Source organism: Lygodium microphyllum, chromosome 20 (assembly GCF_053477565.2).
Source record: "Lygodium microphyllum isolate KBCC chromosome 20, Lygodium_microphyllum_v1.1.10, whole genome shotgun sequence".
Taxonomy (NCBI): Eukaryota; Viridiplantae; Streptophyta; class Polypodiopsida; order Schizaeales; family Lygodiaceae; genus Lygodium; species Lygodium microphyllum.
Window position 1 is genome coordinate 118513941 of NC_141154.1, and position 19567 is coordinate 118533507.

General features: G+C 42.3%; 1 protein-coding gene across 4 annotated transcripts; it reads right to left on the reverse strand.

Annotated features, from left to right (window-relative positions):
* Window positions 1–3751: 3751 nt before the first annotated feature.
* LOC148019305 (glycosyltransferase BC10-like) lies at window positions 3752–18987 on the reverse strand. 4 transcript variants are annotated; one of them, XM_087660902.1, is made up of 10 exons: window positions 18512–18985; window positions 12739–12837; window positions 12558–12658; window positions 12403–12474; window positions 12215–12305; window positions 5461–5541; window positions 5318–5377; window positions 5105–5227; window positions 4439–4477; window positions 3752–4313 (listed from the first exon to the last, which is right to left on the reverse strand). In XM_087660902.1, exons 1-10 carry the CDS (start codon window positions 18980–18982, stop codon window positions 4179–4181), a joined length of 1272 nt encoding a protein of 423 aa, XP_087517028.1. In that variant the 5' UTR covers window positions 18983–18985; the 3' UTR covers window positions 3752–4178. The 4 variants fall into 4 exon arrangements, with proteins under 4 accessions (XP_087517028.1, XP_087517031.1, XP_087517029.1 ...); XM_087660905.1 differs by having other exon boundaries at window positions 12739–12890; window positions 18512–18678; XM_087660903.1 differs by lacking the exon at window positions 12403–12474 and having other exon boundaries at window positions 18512–18987.
* Window positions 18988–19567: the final 580 nt, after the last annotated feature.

Here is a 19567-nt window from a genome sequence, read left to right on the forward strand (position 1 = left end):
CAATGATAGCAAGGACAAAGCAAACAATTGCCAAGGTTCCAATCTCCCCTCCTAGAGTACTTAATCAGCCAACAAATCAATCTAGACCCTCTTCTGCTCAAGGAAGTAACCCTTCCAAGCTAAGCCTTCCAATAAGCTACATATATAGAAGTGTTTTAGTGAGATAAGGAAGACCTAGAGAGCTTTACAGCATGTCATTCCAAAGATAGCTTTTATCAAGGTTGTCATGGATATTTCTGATAGATTATCAAGAGTATTGATTAAAATTGGCTTGCAAAAGAAATGGCAGCTTACAGTAATTCTTTGTCTTTAGGAGACAATTGAAGACTTTGTTATTGACTTATGAATAATGCTTACATTGTTGCTCCTCATGCTCATAAAATCACCTTGATGAACAAAGATTTTAGTATGATCACCAAAATAAGATACATGTTCAACAAGATATTAAGGCCCTTGCACACTATTAATAAACTAGCCTTAACATTCTCCCAAAATTGTCTAGGAAAGCAAAAGGGCCCAAGATTGAGGATGTGATACATCTATACCCAACAAGGATTGCATCCCAACAAGAGTTTGTCCAAGAAAAAAAAAACACGAGAGGTCATATGGCCCTATTAATTATAAGAGAATGAGTGAGGTGTATGGACAAATGGTTATCAATGTTTCTTACACTTCTAAGTAAAAGGACTATCTTAACATATCTCTTGAGGACAAGTCCATGCCAATTGTTAAAAAGAAAATTCAATTGTCAAATTCTCTAGTTTAATGTTGCATAAGATAAGGCATTTTGACTCTTAAAGTTTTTTGTAGTTGTCGATTACACATAACACTCCTTTATTTTTACTAATAGATGTAGGGCATTGATTACATCTCTTAGTCAAGAAATCTCTAAAATCATTTGTATTGTTAATCCATTATCAATGGAATTGTTTTCAAGATCCAATTCAAACATAACAATGTCTTTCAAAGCTTTTGATTCCATCACAAACTACCATTTTTTTTTCCCTTACATCGAATACACTCACCAAAGAAATTATCCTTATGAACTCTCTAAGTGGTATCCATGGCCAAGCAAGAATGTGCGTTCAATGAAATATTACTTGATTTTTTGTTAATTGTTTAATTTATTTTATTATCTATTTCAATTACATGTTTCCATTTGCAGTGTGCTTGCAAGCTGATGACTAACTTCTTGAACACCACATATAAGAATATTGTTGATCCTAAAAAACCATATAACTCTCTCTAACGAGAAGCACCATTGCAAAGTCATACACACACTTGTGGATGGAGAGTGATTTCAAATGTCTACAAGATAATAGATTCAAAGATACTTAAGATCTATGGGATGAATGTAAGTCTATTTCATATTGTTGGTTTTTTTAGGGACTCTTTCAATTTATCAACTTGTTACATTTTCTCTCGCAGTGATAAGATTATCCTGACTCATATATGTAGTAGATAAGGGAACAATATATTGAGTTGATTTTGGATAGGGCAATCACACTAGTTGATCCCCTCCACAAAGACAAGGAACATACATAATATATCTCCAAAAGTTCTCAACTTTCAAAAATGAATATTAAGAATACTAATGAAAATATATTGAGTGCCAAAAAGTTCTCAACTTTCAAAAAAGTCATCATTAACTTCAGAACATGTTCATTATGCCCTTTGACAAATTTTATAAGTAAATAAATACTTTAAGACTACTAAAACATGTCAAACTTCAAAGATTATGGCTAAAATGGAAAGAATCACGATGTGGACTCTACTATCTCCAAAAAGGGAGACAAAAATAACATATTCATGCACACATGGCAAACTCTCTTTGGCGCTTTTCTTAATCTTGTGATTAACAAAAATACATTTTTTGAAGCGTTTTTTGCCCTAATACTAAGCAACACAAACCATGGTTGCTTGCCATTCATTTACTTCATCTATTGAAAACATATCCTACTAAATTTTTCCAAGAGAGGCTCCAATCCTACCGCTTCGTTAGACTCATCAATCATGATAATATTGCTGACCTAAGGAAAGTCCTTCCTCTCATTCTTTAACCAAAGAAACTAGCTAAGCATTTTTCCACCTAATTTCACATTGTCTTACTAAATAAGAATAATAAGGCCATGTACAATATTAAAAACATAAGGATGGTCTTTAGTATAGTTGCTTTCCCTGCAAAGGACAACAAGGCACCCTTCCACTTGTTCACCTTGGCTTGGATCTTATAATACCATTGAGAACAATGTTTAGCTGTGATGCCTATCCCAACCAATGCACCAAGATATTACGTAATCTACCCAAACTTAACCAATTTGAAACAATAAATAAGTACCCATTCCTCGAGCTCCCTCCAAGATAAGAGCATCAATTCAATCTTGGTCTGATTGATAAGAGAATCAATCTACAAACTCAATTTAGACTACCAACAGAGCAACCACTAAGGCCTTCTCAACAACAACAATTAATGCATTTGTTATGTGCATAGAACTAACCACATAGGACCCATTGAGAAGCGAAAGACGTTTGATGACATCATCGTACAACTTTTTGCCAATCTTACACAATAGTGGGTCAATGACTAATGCTAAGAGGAGTGCTAGGGGATACCCTTGCCTTGTAAATCTCTACAAGAAAAAAGGCTTAAACAAACTACCATTAATGTTAGTGGATACAAAAGGACTTCTAAAGCGGGTACTCACCAAATTGGTCAACACTTGAGAGCTACAAGAACACCCATTATGAAAGTCCAACTAATGTAATCACAAGCTTTGTCGAGGTTCATATTGACCAACATAGAGTGCAATTAGTGGCATAAGCCAAAATCCAATGAAAACATCTTCAATCCTCCTACCATGGATAAAGCTTTGGCACAAACTTTATATGAAAAACCCAACATGTCTAAGGGGCACTAATTGGCCACCTTGGTGCGCATTGGTGAATTTGGGACAAATTTAATGAGCCCCCCATTGACTATTTCCAACATCATGCTTGACTTCCTTAGGGAGTTCATAATGTCAACTAAGTCAAGCCCACAAGTATCCCACAATTTTGGAAGAGCTCTACCAAGAGGTTGTCAAGCCTCGAACTTGACTTCCTCAACTGTGAACAATCTTTCAAGAGTCAAAGCTTCTTCTTGAGGAATGGATAGAAGAACATCCCCCAAAAAGGCCTCCAAGCACTGCTGATAATTATTACACTCCTTGAGTTTTAGTATACCTTCTTCACTAACCCATGCACTCCCTGAGTTCTAGTATATTACAAATTGTATAGTTACATTTAGTAGTTTATAATGATTGTATCCAACTTTCAATATATAGTATCCATTCGCAAATATTTGAAGTTTCTTTTCATTAACTTAAACAATCATTCAATAGATCCTAGGATCTACAAGTCTCTGTATGTATAAGTTTTAATAATTTGCTGATTTTAAGACGTTAAATTTCACATCAACTAACAAGAGTGAAAAATGTTATCCTAAATCCTTTGTTTGAATTTGCAGATTCAGCTTACAAAATGGTAAAATACTGAGTTAATGCAAACAAGAAAGCGATGTCCAAGGATGTTACATATGCAAAGCTCACAAATAGTAAGCAACCACTAGCATAGCCAATCAACTCGATGCACTTGTTCCTTGCACATCCATTAAAGACATCAAAGCCTTTTTTTTTTAAAGCTATTGAGGGTGTGGGTGTTTGAATCTTGAGCAGCCCCACCTTTCACTTGGCTAAGTCACTTCTATACTATAGACGCAAAAATTTATAAATTCATTGCCCGATGCTTGAAGGTCCAAGTACAATAGCACTGCCCCAAACCCTTTTGGCTAGCACCATTTTCCTACCCTTACCTTGACTAATCTTTCATTTGCCACCATCCTCCCACTCTTGGTGTAGCTTTGCCCTTACTAGGTTTGGGAACATTTGTTATTTTATCCCAAGCACCTTGCTCTTAGAGCTTCAAGGTTGACACATCAAACAGTTAAACAAGTGGGTCCATATGTCATACTCTTATGAGAAAGTAGATCTTCCCACTCTTGGCATACCTTTAGGCTTTGCCTTGATGGGCTTTATATCATCATTTCAAACTGATGGTGTTTGGAGCTTCACGATGGGATACATGGAAAGCTAAATAGGTGGGTCAGAGATTATCTTGTACGGTATAAACATGGCCCAATTTCATTCAATTTCGAGTGTTCCATTCTTAAACACCTCTTTCAAGGCACTAGTAGCGTCCTTCGTAAATTTTCTCGCAAAGAGATAACAAGGGCGTTGAATCCCGTTCCATTTGCAGGGCTGCCTCATCTCCAGTTTCTGCATAAGGAACAGGCTGTTAAATTTTGTGTAACTTGATCAAAGGAATTGCCACAACAAACTTTTACATTTGTGAGAACTTAGTGTTAGGAATTGTCACATCAACTTGAGATCTCAATGCTCACCAGAAATGCACTAGTTTCATGCACACTCTGATTGATGCTCTGCAAACCAAAAGACAAATTAGCATGTATCTGCAGCTCCTTATAGAAAAGTAACACACACTAAAAAACGTTTGACACCTTGCATGCTTTGGCAGGAAGTTGATGACTTGGGTGAAATGGGAACAAACAAACACAGAATTTAAAAGAAAAATGGCTCCATTTTTTAGTCAGCCTTGTTTAGCTTTAGTCAGTGAAAACTTGTGCCAGTTTGAAATTTTGTCACACCTTGAATCTCCCTGATCAGTTTTTTATTAAAGTTCAACGTGATGTCTATAGAAGGGCAGATCCAGCTCATTCTTGTGATTAATGAGCTGTTGGTTTATCCACTTCTCAGAATAATACTCTTCTATTGTAGCTCATTTTCTCTATATTTACACCAAAGAAACCCTCAGATTTGAACCATGCATCCCAAAGCAGATTTGAGCAGACGTTTTCTTATGGTTGCTTATCTATCCAATCTTACTACTCATATATTCTCCAACAAATAGAACTGATACTTTCATGAATGCCAGAAGGGACCCGCCTGCTCTAATCAATATTTTGTTCCCTCTGGAATAGCAAAGGTCAGATAACAAAGCTTTTGAATGACACTAAATGCCATTTTCTTCCAATAGAAAGATCACCAACCTGAATTTCTCTCCACATCTTAGCATTTATATTCTCCCTTTCAAAGGACCGTGGATGCCATTTTTGATTTCTCCAGTCAACATAAGTGACAGACCAGTTTGAGATACCCATTGGATCTATTATCTGAAACAAATGGCAAACACTGCTGTAAGCAGTGAAAATCATCTAATAACAACATATCATAAAAGCCCAAGTATGCAAAATAACTCATACATGAAGAAAAGTCTGCACATAATGTTCATCAGGATAGCAATTGTGAAATTTCTCTCCACGCTGCAACCAAATACAGTCATTTTATATGTTAACATTTCCATTTGAGGAGTAAACTTCAATGGTCCATACTAAACATCTTATACCTTGCAAAAACTTTTAAATTTGTTATAATACAGGGAATCTGATATAATCAGAAGAGCGTGTCTTCGAGTAACTGCAAACCACTGAACAAAAATGCAGCAGGTTAGAAGTCTCTCCCTTTCATACGAGTTGCTCCACTAGGAAACAGTAAAATGTAGAATCAGCCACCAGCCACCTTGCCGGCAAATGAAAATCATTTAAACACCCCCCTCCCACTCTCCCTCCCTCTCTCTCTCTCTCTCTCTCTCTCTTTTTTCGTAAAAGGTAATTATATTAATTACGAAAAAAATACACGATTACTTGATTACAAGATACATGACGACAATCTAAGTCATCATGTGAAGAGATTCTAAGTGCTACAAGTTACAACGTCATGGCAAAGATGCAGAGGAAATTGCCCTATGCCAGGGACGTAAGTCCTCCCTAGAGAGCAAATCAGAATGCCGGAGAAGATCCAACTGCCAATACAAGAGGCCCTTAAGCCTGGCAATATGCCGCTGAATATTATAGGCGGAGTCAAAAAGAAAAGCATTCCGGACGGTCCAGTTATGCCAGCAGCCCCAATATCGAAGAAAATGAAACACGAGCTTCATATGTGGCTGTGCAGGAGCGGGGTATTTGGGCTGCCCAAAAACCCAATCAAAGGGGCGCAGGGTGGGACCAACCACTCCTTGCCAAACAGCCGACATAAATAACCAGACTTTCTTTGCGAGGGGGCAAGAAATAAATCGGTGGCGGGCGGATTCCACAGCAGTGGTGCAAAAGAAACAGTGGCCATTGGAGATTCGTTGCTTGGAGAGAGCCGAAGCAAGCGGAAGACCACCAACCATCATTCTCCAAAGAAAAACTTTACATTTGAAGGGTGTCTTGTTCAACCAGCCCGCCATCACAGTTTCCCTCCACCATGACCGGGATTTACGTAATCCCCATAAAGCATTCACTTTGGTGACGAGCCATTGATGATCTTTAATCAGAATATGATAGACTTGGTTAGCAGAAGCTTTGCTTAAGGTCAGCCGGCCTTGTAGGTCCCAATCCTGCCAGGGATGATCCGAAGCAAGGGCAGGAAAGGGTTGTTTGCTTTGGAGCACCCTCAAAAGCTGTTCCCATAAAGGCTTGTAACCACGAGGGATCCGGAAAAGCCGCCTGGCTGTACGAAAAGATATAAGCACATTGCGACTGGCAAGGGTGGCATCCGCAACTGAAGACAAACCCAAACGGGCCATCCGGTTGAATTGTGGTCTGAGGTCCTGTTTACCGTCCCATGCAAGTAAACGGGAAACTGCAAGCAACTCCAATTGAAAAGAGTTAGCAGCTAGGCGATCCTCCGCTGGATGCCACTGGGCCTTCTGAAGGACGTGTTTCCAGGAACACACCAAATGAGTGAGCAGCAACGAAGAAGAGCTGGAGAACCGCGAATCAGCATTAAGAACATGCCACCAAGAACTCCGGATCTGGGTATTACCATGTTGAAGCCCCTGGCCCTCAAGGAAATAACGGGCTATATCGACCCATGGATGATGATCCGAGCACATGGCGCGGAAAAGCGACCAACGGAGTGCCTGCATGTGAGTTTGGGCATCTAAAATAGCTCCGCCACCCATGCGTTTAGGAGTGCACGCATGCGACCAAGAGATCCAGGAAATACCTGCGTGCAATGAGTCTTTCTTCCATAGCATGAAACGAATGGACTGAGTAAGAGCATTGAGAGTCGTAGTAGTCCAGGGCAACAATGGTAAGAAATATGTGAGCATTGGCAACATAATAGTCTGGGCCACTTTGAGACGAACATGGAAAGGCCAGGCTTGAGATTTCCAATACATAAACTTAGCCACCATTTTCTGAGAAATCCACTGCAGCAGCTGCTTTGGGGGAACATCAACACCCAAAGGGTACCCAAGGTGCCTGACAATGGAGCCACGAGGAACAACCAGACCCTGCCAGTCCAAGGACTGCAAATCCGACTCCGTGCAGCTGAGAATGGCTGATTTGAGGGCGTTAATGCGAAGGCCGGACGCCTGACCAAAGAGGCCCCAAACATCCAATGCTCTTCGAAGGTTATCCCTGTCTACACGCAAAATCATAAAAGTATCATCCGCCAGGGATTGGCCAATGAAGCGCTGTCCTGTAGGAAGCGACAGTCCTGCCAACTGAGAAGAGGCTGCCATATGAGATAACATCGAAAGAACTGGATGTGTGGCAAGGGCAAAAAATAGAGGGCTCAAAGGGCATCCTTGTCTGACAGAGCGGGCAAGGACAAATGGCTCAGTAACACCTCCGTTCAGCATGACCCACGAAGACGCTCCAGCGCTAATAGTGTATATGAGACTAGACATCCGCGGACCAAAGTCCATAGCAGACATAAGTTCAACAACGAAAGACCAGTCTAGATAGTCAAAAGCCTTTTCCAGGTCCAGTTGAATCAGTACGACCTCCTGATTGGAATGCCTGGCATAATCAATTGCCAGTTGAGCATTCAATACATTGTGTAGGATATTTCGGCCCTGAATAAAACCATACTGTAGAGGGTGCACAATGGCCGGGAGATGCTTATGGAGCCGATTCGCCATTACTTTGGAAAAGATTTTGTACATTGAACCCATCAAAGAAATTGGGCGCCACTGTGTCAACTTAGATGGCGAAGGAGCTTTTGGAAGCAGTTTAATGAGGCCTTCTTTCCATGAGGAAGGCATGATCCCCGTTTCCCACACCTGCTGGAACAAAGCCTACAAAGGTTTCACCAGTTGGGTAGCAAAAGCTTCAAAGAACTCGTTAGTGAGACCATCCCAACCCGGGCTTTTATCCTTAGGTAAGTGTAGCAATACGTCCATAACCTCTGTCTCAGAAATATCAGACTCCATAGTGGTTTGCATGTCCTGCGGAAGCTGATTGCGGACCAGGTCATAAAAAGCCGAACGGGCCTGAGTAATTTGGGCCGAAGGGGGAGAGGTGGAACAGAGAAGGTCATGGAAATAATTCCTACACATATGCACAATAGTCTGCGGATCCAGGATAAGGTGGCCTTCTGCATCCTCGAGACTGGTCATATTTTCTCGAGCAGGAGAGGCATGGAGCGCTCGAAAGAACTTATGGGTCTGACATGCACTATCTTGCAAAGTTTCTGTCAGATGTTGCAGTTTTGCCTGCTGATATGATTTTAACTGGAATGCTTTAATAAGATCAGCCAGCCGCATGTCTAGTGCAAGCAGAAATGCATCATCCGGAATGTCGACCAGCAGAGAACGAACCAAAGCCAGTAGATCCTCTGCTGCCTTGCGACGCTGCCGACAAAGAGAGGCATGATAAATCCTATACTGCCGAGCAACCCGTTGCACATTAGAGAGCAATCTTTCAAAAGACACAGTGCCCTGAGAAGAGAAGTCCAAGACAAATCTATCAATCAATTGCTGCATATAGCCCTGAAAGAGTGCATGCTTCAGGTAAGATGAGTTGAAGCGCAAAGGGAGGCGGTCCAGAAATCGCTTGAAAGGTGCAATGGGTTGTGCAAGCAGCTCAAGCTGCAGAGGGAAATGGACTGACAAAGCATATTGCTGCAACACTTTAATGTCGAGCATCTCGGGAAGAAAGTCATCATTCTGCATGATATACATACGATCCAGTCGCGACCATGTTGTTGCATACTGAGCCGAATGGAAAGTAAACCCTGTAGAAGACGGGTGTAGCCAGGACCAAAGATCTTGCTTAAGAACAGAAAGAGCCAACTGATGCCACATACGACTTTCAGGCGCGTCCATCACCGAATGCTCCGATGTGGACTGGGAAGAATCCACACACATATTAAAATCCCCCATGAAGAAGCCTCGTCTGCCAAGTGACAAGGAGGTCTGCAAAGTCTGCCAAAGCTCTCGACGAGATAACGAATCATTTGGAGCATAGAGGCCAAGTAGCCATAAGATTTCCCCTTCGAATAAAATTTCAATCACCAAAAAGCGGCCATGAACATCATTTTTAATAAGCACGGGCTGATATTTGTCATGTACAATCATGAGCACTCCCGAATAATGCATGGCCTGTGTCCCTGCATAGAACAGTCGAAAGCCATTGCAATCCACTACTTTTCCGGCTTCGTCGTGACTCTTGTGCTCAACAGCGCACAGGACATCCCACTGATTTTCATGCAATACCGTCCACATGGCATGTTGCTTATGGCGAGAGCAAATTCCTCGCACATTCCACGTGGCTATTTTCATGTGTAGTTAAAACCAAATCAGGTACGAGGCACAGCTTGCCTTGATTTGACCTTGTCAGCAAGAATGTCCAGGACTCCCTCGTCCAAGAAATCCGCCAACACAGCAAAAGAGTTCTAAGGACCAGATTTGGAAGTAGACGGCATATCTGCTGGCTTGGGGTTGAAACGGGGGTAACGACGGTCCCATGGGGTAATGACATTACCTCTGGTATCAAATGCCAGCTTAGCAGGGGGACCCTTTGGACAATCTGAATACATTTTTCTGGCGGGTTGATGACGGGGGGCAGAGGAAACCATAGCAAGAGCAGCGTGCTCAGAAGACAACATTTCCTTCCTGCGCATATATGTACGCATGGAATCTTGTGAGGGAGTAGACAGTATTTTCCATGCCAGCAACAACCCTGTTGCCTTTTTTTGCACGTACTTCCACCCAATCAGTGGCACGGGAATCCAGACCCGAAACCTGTTGTTTACCTTTGGCCAGAACTTGGGGCTGGTGGATAGCATCCAGCGACGGGGCATCACACGCCATATCTTCCGTGGGCGGCACAGCATGGCCAACATCGGAGGTATGCTGCTGTTCCGGGCATTCAGCCATGAAATGCCCCAACTGTCCACAGGAAAAGCAGTGCCCTGCAAAATTGCCCCATTTCAATCTAAAGTGTAACGGATGCATGCCCGAGCAATTAAGGCGCAACCAAGCAGGCCTTTTTCTTGCAGTGTCCCATAGCATACACAAGCGGTTGCGATTCACTGCCCGGAGACTCGGAGGGACGAGAACAGTGCCCACCGCGGCCATAGCATCCTTCAACAATGGCCAATAAACAGCCGGGCAATTTTCCACTTCCACCCATACAGGGCATTCACGTTGCAGCAGATGCTGAAAATCTGCCATTGGGCGCCATGGAACCACATGAACCAAGCGGCGTTCAAAAAATAAAGGCAGTTTAGACAGGAGAGCAGCACGATGCGTCTCTGATTTTAGCAGAACCTCAAAAAACCCCCGGGAGCCAACAAAAATCTCTTCAACACATTCCCCTTGTAGCAGACTGTGCAGCCACTGGCGAATACGGGAAAGCAGCGGGATCCGACCAGTGAAGAAGAGTATCACAGCGCGATCATAAAATACTGAAAAGGAGCGCAGGACAGTTTTTGGGTCAACGGTGGCGTCCAGAACATCGTCAGGCGCTGAGTCGGAAAAGGCTTCCTGATTATGTTGAACGTAGTCGCCAAGCAACGTGTTGGCAAATTCCAGTAAATGCTCCCAGTCAACATCCTGGGAGTCCGCAGGATCCGAAGCAACCTGAGCATAGGAAACGATCCTGAGGAACACCTATCTCTTCCGGAGTATGCTTGGTACGTTTACCCGCAGGCTGAATGTCGGGACCAGGGAGCATCTCTTCGTTGCACGGAACCATGTCCTCAGGTTCCTCGGCATCAGAATCCGGGCCAAGTGCCGCCACTGTTTGGTCTATGAAATCCAGATCCAAACCAGCCATCGTATGACAATTTGATCGTGAAAGAGGACTGACCCTGTCTTTCTCCCGCTCTCTCTCTCGCCCGCTGGTCTGTACAGATGCGCTGTCCAGGGGTGTACTCTGCAAAGACGGCTAATAAAAGCTGAGCTGTACGAGGAAGAAGGCTAGCAGGCAACGGCAGGGCTGAACCGTCAGCCAGACTCGCTGCGAAGCAGGGGCGACAAGAGATCGGGCACGCAGCCGAGGGCGACGGAGCCTGCAGACTAGGGCGACGGGGCTCAGGCGGCGGGGCCTGCTGACGAGGGCGGGGCCTGCAGACGCAGGCGGCGGGCCTGCAGACGCAGGCGGCGGGCCTGCAGACGCAGGCGGCGGGCCTGCAGACGCAGGCGGCGGGGCCTGCAGACGAGGGCGACGGGGCGCAGGCGGTGGCGAGGGCGAACAGGTACGCGCAGGGTTTCGCAGGCGCTGACGAACGAGGGCAGGCGATGGCGAACAGGGAGGTCGCGCAGGCGATGGCGATCTCTCTCTCTCTCTCTCTCTCTCTCTCTCTCTCTCTCTCTCTCTCTCTCTCTCTCAAAAAAAGTTGGCAAATTTACACTTGACTTAAACATGCGATTACTTCACTCTCACTCAAGTTGCTCTACTTTGCACATGTGAAGCTGCAAGCATCATTCCATCCAAAACTCAAGCTCCTGTCTGCAAACAATGTATCTCAGCTACTCTGGCATTCTCTGTTTGTCATCATGCATGTCTTAGCTGTTCCTCTCCAAGTCCAAGATCTCGCTTCGTAATAGAGCTTCACAGCTCACATGCTATCCCTAGAATGTTCAAGTGATAAGTTCTTGACTCAGTAAGGAAGACAGCAACATTGAATCTAACGCATAGTTACCATGAAACATGAGATGCCCAGAGCACTACACTCAAGCCTGAAGGTTGAAGGTTGATATGAGATATTCAAAATGTTTAATCAGTCTTCCATGTAAATTTTTGACAATCACTAAGGAAGACAAAAAAAAATATGGGCTTATCAGGTACATCTCTCAACCAGGTCAAGAGCAAGTCAAATACCTGTGCACCCTTATGAAAGTCCTCCTTTTGGATTTCAGGTCTCATCCCCTTGGAATAACGGCCAGCTCCATGGGGACCAGGGTCGTAAAAGCTATATAATCAAAATGATTTAGGAAGTTATGTAGAAAAACTGAAAATTTGACCACACTGTAACTTTCTACAGCCAAAAGAAGATTCAGAATCCTTACCAATCAACAAAACTGATGTTTGTGTTCAAAAGGTAATCATAAATGTATGTGAAAGTCCACAAAGGAACACAACTAAAAACAGAGAGCAAACATACTTTAGCTGTTGCTATACCCAAAAAAAAATGGCTACTAATGTAGGGTGAACATACTGTTACCTTTCAGAGAGCAAAACAAAGTACTCATTATCAGCATCCAGAAGGGCATGGGTAAGAAGCCGTCGTTCTGCATCAATCATATCTATTTCACCCCATTCAACCTAAAACAAACAGCAGATAGTAAGACCAACTTCAATGAAAACATGCTAGAGAAAGAACTGCAAGGAGAAATGGCAAAAACCTTTTGACTGGGAATTTCCCGGCCCTTAAATAATGGAGTTCTTATATTGCTCATCTGCTCAGAAGCATGCACATAGATTGAGAACATGCCCTTGTGCCCCTGGCCATGTAAGGTGCAAACGAACCCCATGTTTGTGTCAAACCCATAGAAAACTGCACCAAACGGTACTTTAACGTTATAATTTCTGGCTACTGTGTAGCCTAACAATCTTTGAATCTTCAAAATTAGCGGCATTATGTGAACACTAATAACACTGGTTAATTAAGATGAATCTTGCATTATTTCTGAACACATTTACTAAATAATTCAATAGTCCAAATAATCCAAAGAGGTACTTATACACAGCAGTTAGAAATTGTGCCGTGGAGAACAAATGGGAAATCAGAATAGCCAGGAGAAACCTGATCAAAACTGAAGAGAAACAACAGAACATGGAGCACTATCACAATATCCCATAAAAGACCCCCTGCAAATGGGCAGGCTTGATCACATATAATAAGCACAAAATTCTTCTACAGAAAGAATGGATAAAGCCCAAAAGGCCATATAATTTGGGCCAGTAAAGCAATTTGACACTGGCCAGCTAACGTGGATGTACCCAACTAATTTGCAACAGATGTTGATTGGAGCCAACCAACACATGTTGATTGTACTTGCTTCCTTTTCCATCAGCTTACAGACTGGACCAGTGCAGGTGTGTCAGGAGTTTTTGCAACATTCATAATTGCATCCCCTTTTTGGTCTTAGGAGCTTTTCCATGCTTGGACAGGGGCACAAGTGAGCTCCATAGTTTCAGCTCTTTTCCAAGCCTTGTTTATAATGGTACAACCAAGGGTGTTTCTGAGGCATTAGACAATACCAGCTTAAGGATAAATCACGCTCATAATCTTTGGGAGATGGCTCGCCTCATTGTACATGCATGCAGCACAAGACCTTGCAAATTCATACCACATCTCTCTCCTTGCTGTTAATGTTCAGCTTACAGCGAGCACTCTAGTTTACACTAAGCCATGCAGAGTTGTCCTCTGAGATGAAAATTTGCGATGCTGTTTTAATTGTTGAGCTACTTCACGTCCACAACTTTTTAGAAATTCTAGGGAAAACTTGTTAGTAATTTCAGCTTCTAAGAAACCAAATATGTAAAACGAGTCTGCTCTAGAAAAGGAATCTCAAGGGGAGATAAGCCCCCGAAGACCAGTTCCCAATTGTTCCCAGCAACATTTGGAAGATCCAGACTGTATAAATGGTACAATCAGCTCCCAAATCTCAATGCAAGAAACTTGGAACGCCTTTTGTGAAATCATAGTTCTGGAACAACCAGTCATGGGTCTCTTTATGAAGTCTAGACAATACAAAAAGTGTTGAAGTGCATGAATAGAGATGTGTACAAGTATGGCTATGAAAGCCAAGTATGAACCAACACGCTTCACATTGAGTCCACAAAGCTGCCTTTTTGTCCTAGCCGAGACAGCTCTTTGATTCCCACACCGCTTGTCCTCAATCAATCTTCAATCGTGATCAGCCACGAACACTCCAATTGCTCAATCTCATGAACACTCCAATTTGCCAGCAAGACGTGACTTCGCTATTGCTCATTGTGGCACAAATAAAAGGGAAGAAGATGCATTTGTTGTTCGTGATCCAGGCTCCAGCCACAGCTGCCCCCTTTCTAATATTTTAAAAAAACCGCCACATCATCCAATGTTTAATGATCTATCTTAAGAAAATTGTCAATAGTGGCACAACCTTGGAAAAAGTATCAACAACAACTCAACTTGAGTAAAGGCTGTGATCTACCACCAACGATTTTGCCCTCAATTGAACTCTCTCCCCTACACATTGTGAAAACCGAGGTCCCAAACATAACACAAAGACCTACAAGCACTGTAAGAGGACAATAGGGTGGGTGAAAAGGTGAAAGGCCTAAGCTCAAACCCTAGGTATTTAAAGTTCGAAAGAGATAGACTGGATCTCAAAAAAGGGGCAGTAATAACTTGCATGCAACTTTCATGAGCACTTGCTTATTCCCTTGCCTTGGTGGCTAAAGACCATATGAACCTTATGCAATTGGATGTCAAGACGACATTCTTACACGGTGACCTTCATGATGAAATCTACATGCAACAGTCAAAGCCCTTTGTGGAAAATGGCAAAGAAAAGCTCGACTACAAGCTAAAAAAGAGTCTTTATGGCTTAAGTAGGCCCCATAAGAATGGTACAATAAGTTTGATGCCTTTAAGAAGTCTCATGGCTACAAGAGAAGAACATTGCTTATACACTAGATAGGCTAACGATGGCAACTTGATAGTCTTAATCATTTATGTCGATGATATGTTGATAGCTGGAAAGACAAGTACCTGATTAATACCTTGAATAAAAGGTTAATGGAAACCTTTGAAATGAAGAATTTGGAACATGCAAATCATATTCTTGGTATGCGCATAATCAGAGACAAATCAAAGTGATTGCTTTATCTATCTCAAAATGATTATGTTAGCAAAGTGGTGCAACATTTCAATGTGGAGGGGGAGGGAGAAGGCAATAGTACTCCATTGCCTTCACATGTGAACTAGGTAGTGACAATTGTCCCAAATCTAGTGAGGAGATGGCTGAAATGGCCAAGGTTTCGTGTTCATCATATGTGGGCAATCTCATGTATGCTATGAATGCCACTCGCTTGGACATTGCTTTTGCAGTGAGAATAGTAAGCATGTATACGTCAAATCCTAGCAATAAGCATTGGGAAGCAGTGAAAGGCATCTTGAGTTACTTGAGTGGTACAAGGGATGTGTACGTATACTTTGGTAGGATCAATAGTGGTATACTTGGGTACACAAATGCAAACTACGCAAGGAATGTTGACAATAAAAAGTCAACCACAAGATATATCTTTACCTTATATGGTGGTGCAATCTCATGGATGTCTCATTTGCAAAAATATATGGCATTATCTACCATTGAGACAGAGTATGTAGCAGCCACAAAGGCATGCAAAAAGCTATATGACTTGCCTATCTAGTGGGAGATTTTAGGCCTTGAAGAAGACATGCCATTGTTGCAAGGAATCGCGTGTTTCATGTGAAGATCAAGCACATAGAAGTGAAATATCACTTCATTCGCCAAGTGCTTGAGGACAAGGACCTTGGGCTAGTCAAAGTTTATACTAATGATAACCTTGCAAGCTTTCCCATTAAGAGTCTACCCTTTGAAAAGCTTGCACATTGCAAAGAGTTTATGGGCATTGGGTAAGGGTATCTCACATCTATTTACCTCACATGCTCTTCTATTCTTTTGTCTCCCTTAAAGGCACATTGGCCTTTAAGTGGAAGCTTATTGGGATATAGGTCAATGTGGCCAGCCGCCCATCTTACTCACTAACCCTCGTTCATTATTCTTTAAATAATGAGGCACTAAGGTGCTGCTCACAAGAGAGCTTTGATTAATAAGGCAATAAGGGGTTGCTCAAAAGAGAGCTATTAAGGCACCGAGAAATAAGCCTGTGTGTGTGTGTGTGTGTGTGTGTGTGTGTGTGTGTGTGTGTTCTCCACACTCCATACAACTCCATCACTAAACAGACTACAACCATGGAGGAAAGGTGCATCGGTAAGCTTCTTATCATTCTCTTGAGCTTTCTTCTCTCTTATCTTGCATGAGAGGCTATGACAAACTAGGAGAAAAGACAAGGATAGAACAAGAGAAGAGCATTCCAAGTGAGAGAGAGAAAAACTACGAATACAGCAATACATCTTAAAGCGATCCATGAGGTTCCATTTGTGAGCTTCCATTGGAGCTTGCCACAATGAGCCTCATAAATGATAAAAATTCTCAATTCATATACTTCCAAATTGTCCAAGGTCTATGTGATGTGATCCCATGGATGATAAAGAAGAGTGTGACTTGTTCTCCATGATGGGAAAAAACATCAAATGTTAGTTTGCATGCTCTTGGAAACCCTAAATGCTCCCAATAACTTAGCATCAAGAGCATTTATACTCTGATACCATGTGAGGGCCTGAGCTTCAACATAAGTGAGACCACTAGAGCTAACAAAAAACCCACTAAGATGTACAAACAACACAATTGTGCAATGCTCAAAGAACGGAACAAAATGTGTAGGATAAGAAGGCCCATTGCAAACAATGTTTCAGCCATGAGACAAACGATATGTATTGACATGGCCTAATAGTAATACATCTCGCAGCTGATAATGATAGAAATCAACCCAAACAGATTTTTAAATGCAGCAAAGGTGGCACGTTTTTCTCAAGTTTCCTGCTGGTCTTTGTCACACTATAGCAAACATTTTTTATAACAATTTTTTTCTGCACAAGCAACTGTCTTTACATGGTCGTGTTTGCAAGACCTAGAATTTGTTTTGCAGTATGCACACCATACTATCTTTTTTCTCATCTAAAAATTTATTGCCAAGGTCCAACTCATCTTGTTGAGGCTATCAACCACCAATGTTTAGGTGTTTTAGGTGTACCACCACTATTAGCCCTTTTACCCTAATAAATGAAGCAAGGTAAGGAATGCGACAAATAGAGCAAACAGCAATGTTGTTGGAGAGGGGGTGAAGAATTAAAACAGAAGCGAGGGACCAAAACAAGCCTATGAAAGGAGTTGTCAATAATGCCCCAAATCAGAAAGAGGGGTGTGTCATGTACAAACGGATCCCAATCAGAGAAACCAACCAGCAAGTTGTGTCTGGCTGAGAAGTGGTGTAGCAGCAGCATTTACTGAGGATAGCAACAGGGCAGCAGCAAGACAGCAAAATGCAGGTGTCCAGCAGTCTCTAGATGCAACAGGAGACTGTGTTTTCAACAAGGCAGGTCCAGCCAGCACTGTCAATTCCAATGCAGCAGTGCCATGGTTGCCCCATCAAATCTCTTATATTTTTTTTAACAATATAGTTCAAAAAAAGTAACCACATACGGTACATATGCATGAGGTGATGAAATGAACAGTGATCATTAGTATGTCTTCAGTTCTTATATGTTGGCTCCTTCATAAAATAATGTATAGTTATTGATCTTTGTCTTCTAAGTTCTTACTTTTTGAATTTTTGTATACTGGAAAATTGGAGTTTGGTACTCACAAGTCTAGATTTCTTACTAGCTATTTCATCTTGTATCCCCTTGGCCCCCCTCCGTTGAAGATGTGCTAATCCCATTCCCATTTCACCTCTTTTTAAGATTTATGTTCCAGTTTTCCATCCCCCTTCAAAGGTTTCTCTCACTTACACAGAGCAGCTATTACTACTTCAAACAAATGATTAAAGTGACCTATGTTGTTGAAATGGGGTTGGTTATTCTTACTGCAGCATGTAAGACTAATAGTTTCTAGGTGTCAAGTGAGACATTTTGCAGATTTCGGCACATCTAGACTTTGGTGGTTATTTCTAGTACTTCGTGAGAAACCTTCAAACGACCAACTAAATTTGTGAGTTCACGCGATGAGACAAATGAGCCCATCACAAAATAATACAACAATTTGTAAATTCTGACACCTTCCATTCAATACAAAGGGTTTCTAGCGCTACTCTTTTAAAATTTACGGCAATTATCAACATTTACAAATCCACATTTTTACAATGTCACATTTCCTCTCTTTGCAGTTTGTTTGTAAATGCACACTTCTACGCCGTTACATTTCCTCTCTTTAATGGTCAAATGCTGCACATCCAATTAGAGCAGGTCACAGGTACACTTTTCTGAGATGTAAAATTCTGCACATTCCATTCCATTAGGGAAGACTTGGTAAGAACACTCACAGAAAAGAAGAGCTCCCATAGCTCCTGGTGAGGAAGGGTGCCGCGGGTGAGGAACAAGAAGGCCACTTTGGGGCGGGCGGAGAGCACCCTCGGCTGCGACAACAGGTCTCTGCTAAATGCCATAGCCGCGATCTCCTCGTCTGTTCTGATCCTAGAAGGGGAACCGTCCACAGCAGACAGACACAGAGGCGAAGACCGGAAGAAGCAAGAGGATGACGCTGCTCCTGATGAGGAGAAATAAAACGAGGAGGAGATGAAGAAGAGGTATGCGCCAACCCCTCCCAGCAGAAGCAGCACGAGGCAGAAGAAGAGAAAGGCACGACGACGGGTTGAGGGCTTGCGGTAAGCCATGGCTGATGATGATGTTGGGAGGAGGGGGAAGAGAGAAAGGAAGCATTGCTCAGGCCTAATAAAAGGGGGGCAGAGAGAGAGAGAGAGAGAGAGAGAGAGAGAGAGAGAGAGAACGTGCATCTACAGCGAAAAGCACCGCAGACCTTCTGCAGGCAACGCAGCACAATAAATATTTTTCCCGGACTTTTGAAACGTCTATATAGTAGAATCCATTCCCACAAATTCGACCTAGCCGGCTGGTTGGCCCGCCAATCGCATGTTGCACGGTTTGCAAACTTGCAAAGCTGAGACACATAAAGCAAAAGTGCAATCCCTTTGCTCACAAAAGAAGGAGAAATAGTGTCCTTCGCATGAAACAAACAATGTGCTTCACACCCAATTTGAAAAATCCTATGAATCTAAAGGGGCTATTTGTTAAGATTATTAACATAAAGCATGTAATTAATTGCCAATACTATAATCCATAGCATATGTCTACCTACATGCAATAATACATTCACTCTTGTGTTCTTCAATGTGTGTGAACTCTCTCTCTCTCTCTCTCTCTCTCTCTCTCTCTCTCTCTCTCTCAAGTTGTGGGCCCAATAAAATATCATTTTTGAAGGAATCATGATGAGATGTTGAGAAAAGAACATAATTATGACATATGCAATATGGGAAATCAAATATCGATTACTTTGAAATACTAAACTATTTCAAAAGCCA

Excerpts from the sequence above, each read along its gene's own strand:
- LOC148019305 (XM_087660902.1), bottom strand. The coding sequence starts at position 18,982 with ATGCACGTTCTCTCTCTCTCTCTCTCTCTCTCTCTCTCTCTCTCTCTC. Across the intron at positions 12,659-12,738 it reads GGGAAATTCCCAGTCAAAAG|GTTGAATGGGGTGAAATAGA; the intron begins GTTTTTGCCATT and ends TGTTTGTTTTAG. Across the intron at positions 5,542-12,214 it reads ACTTTCATAAGGGTGCACAG|TGGTTTGCAGTTACTCGAAG; the intron begins GTATTTGACTTG and ends ATTTTTGTTCAG.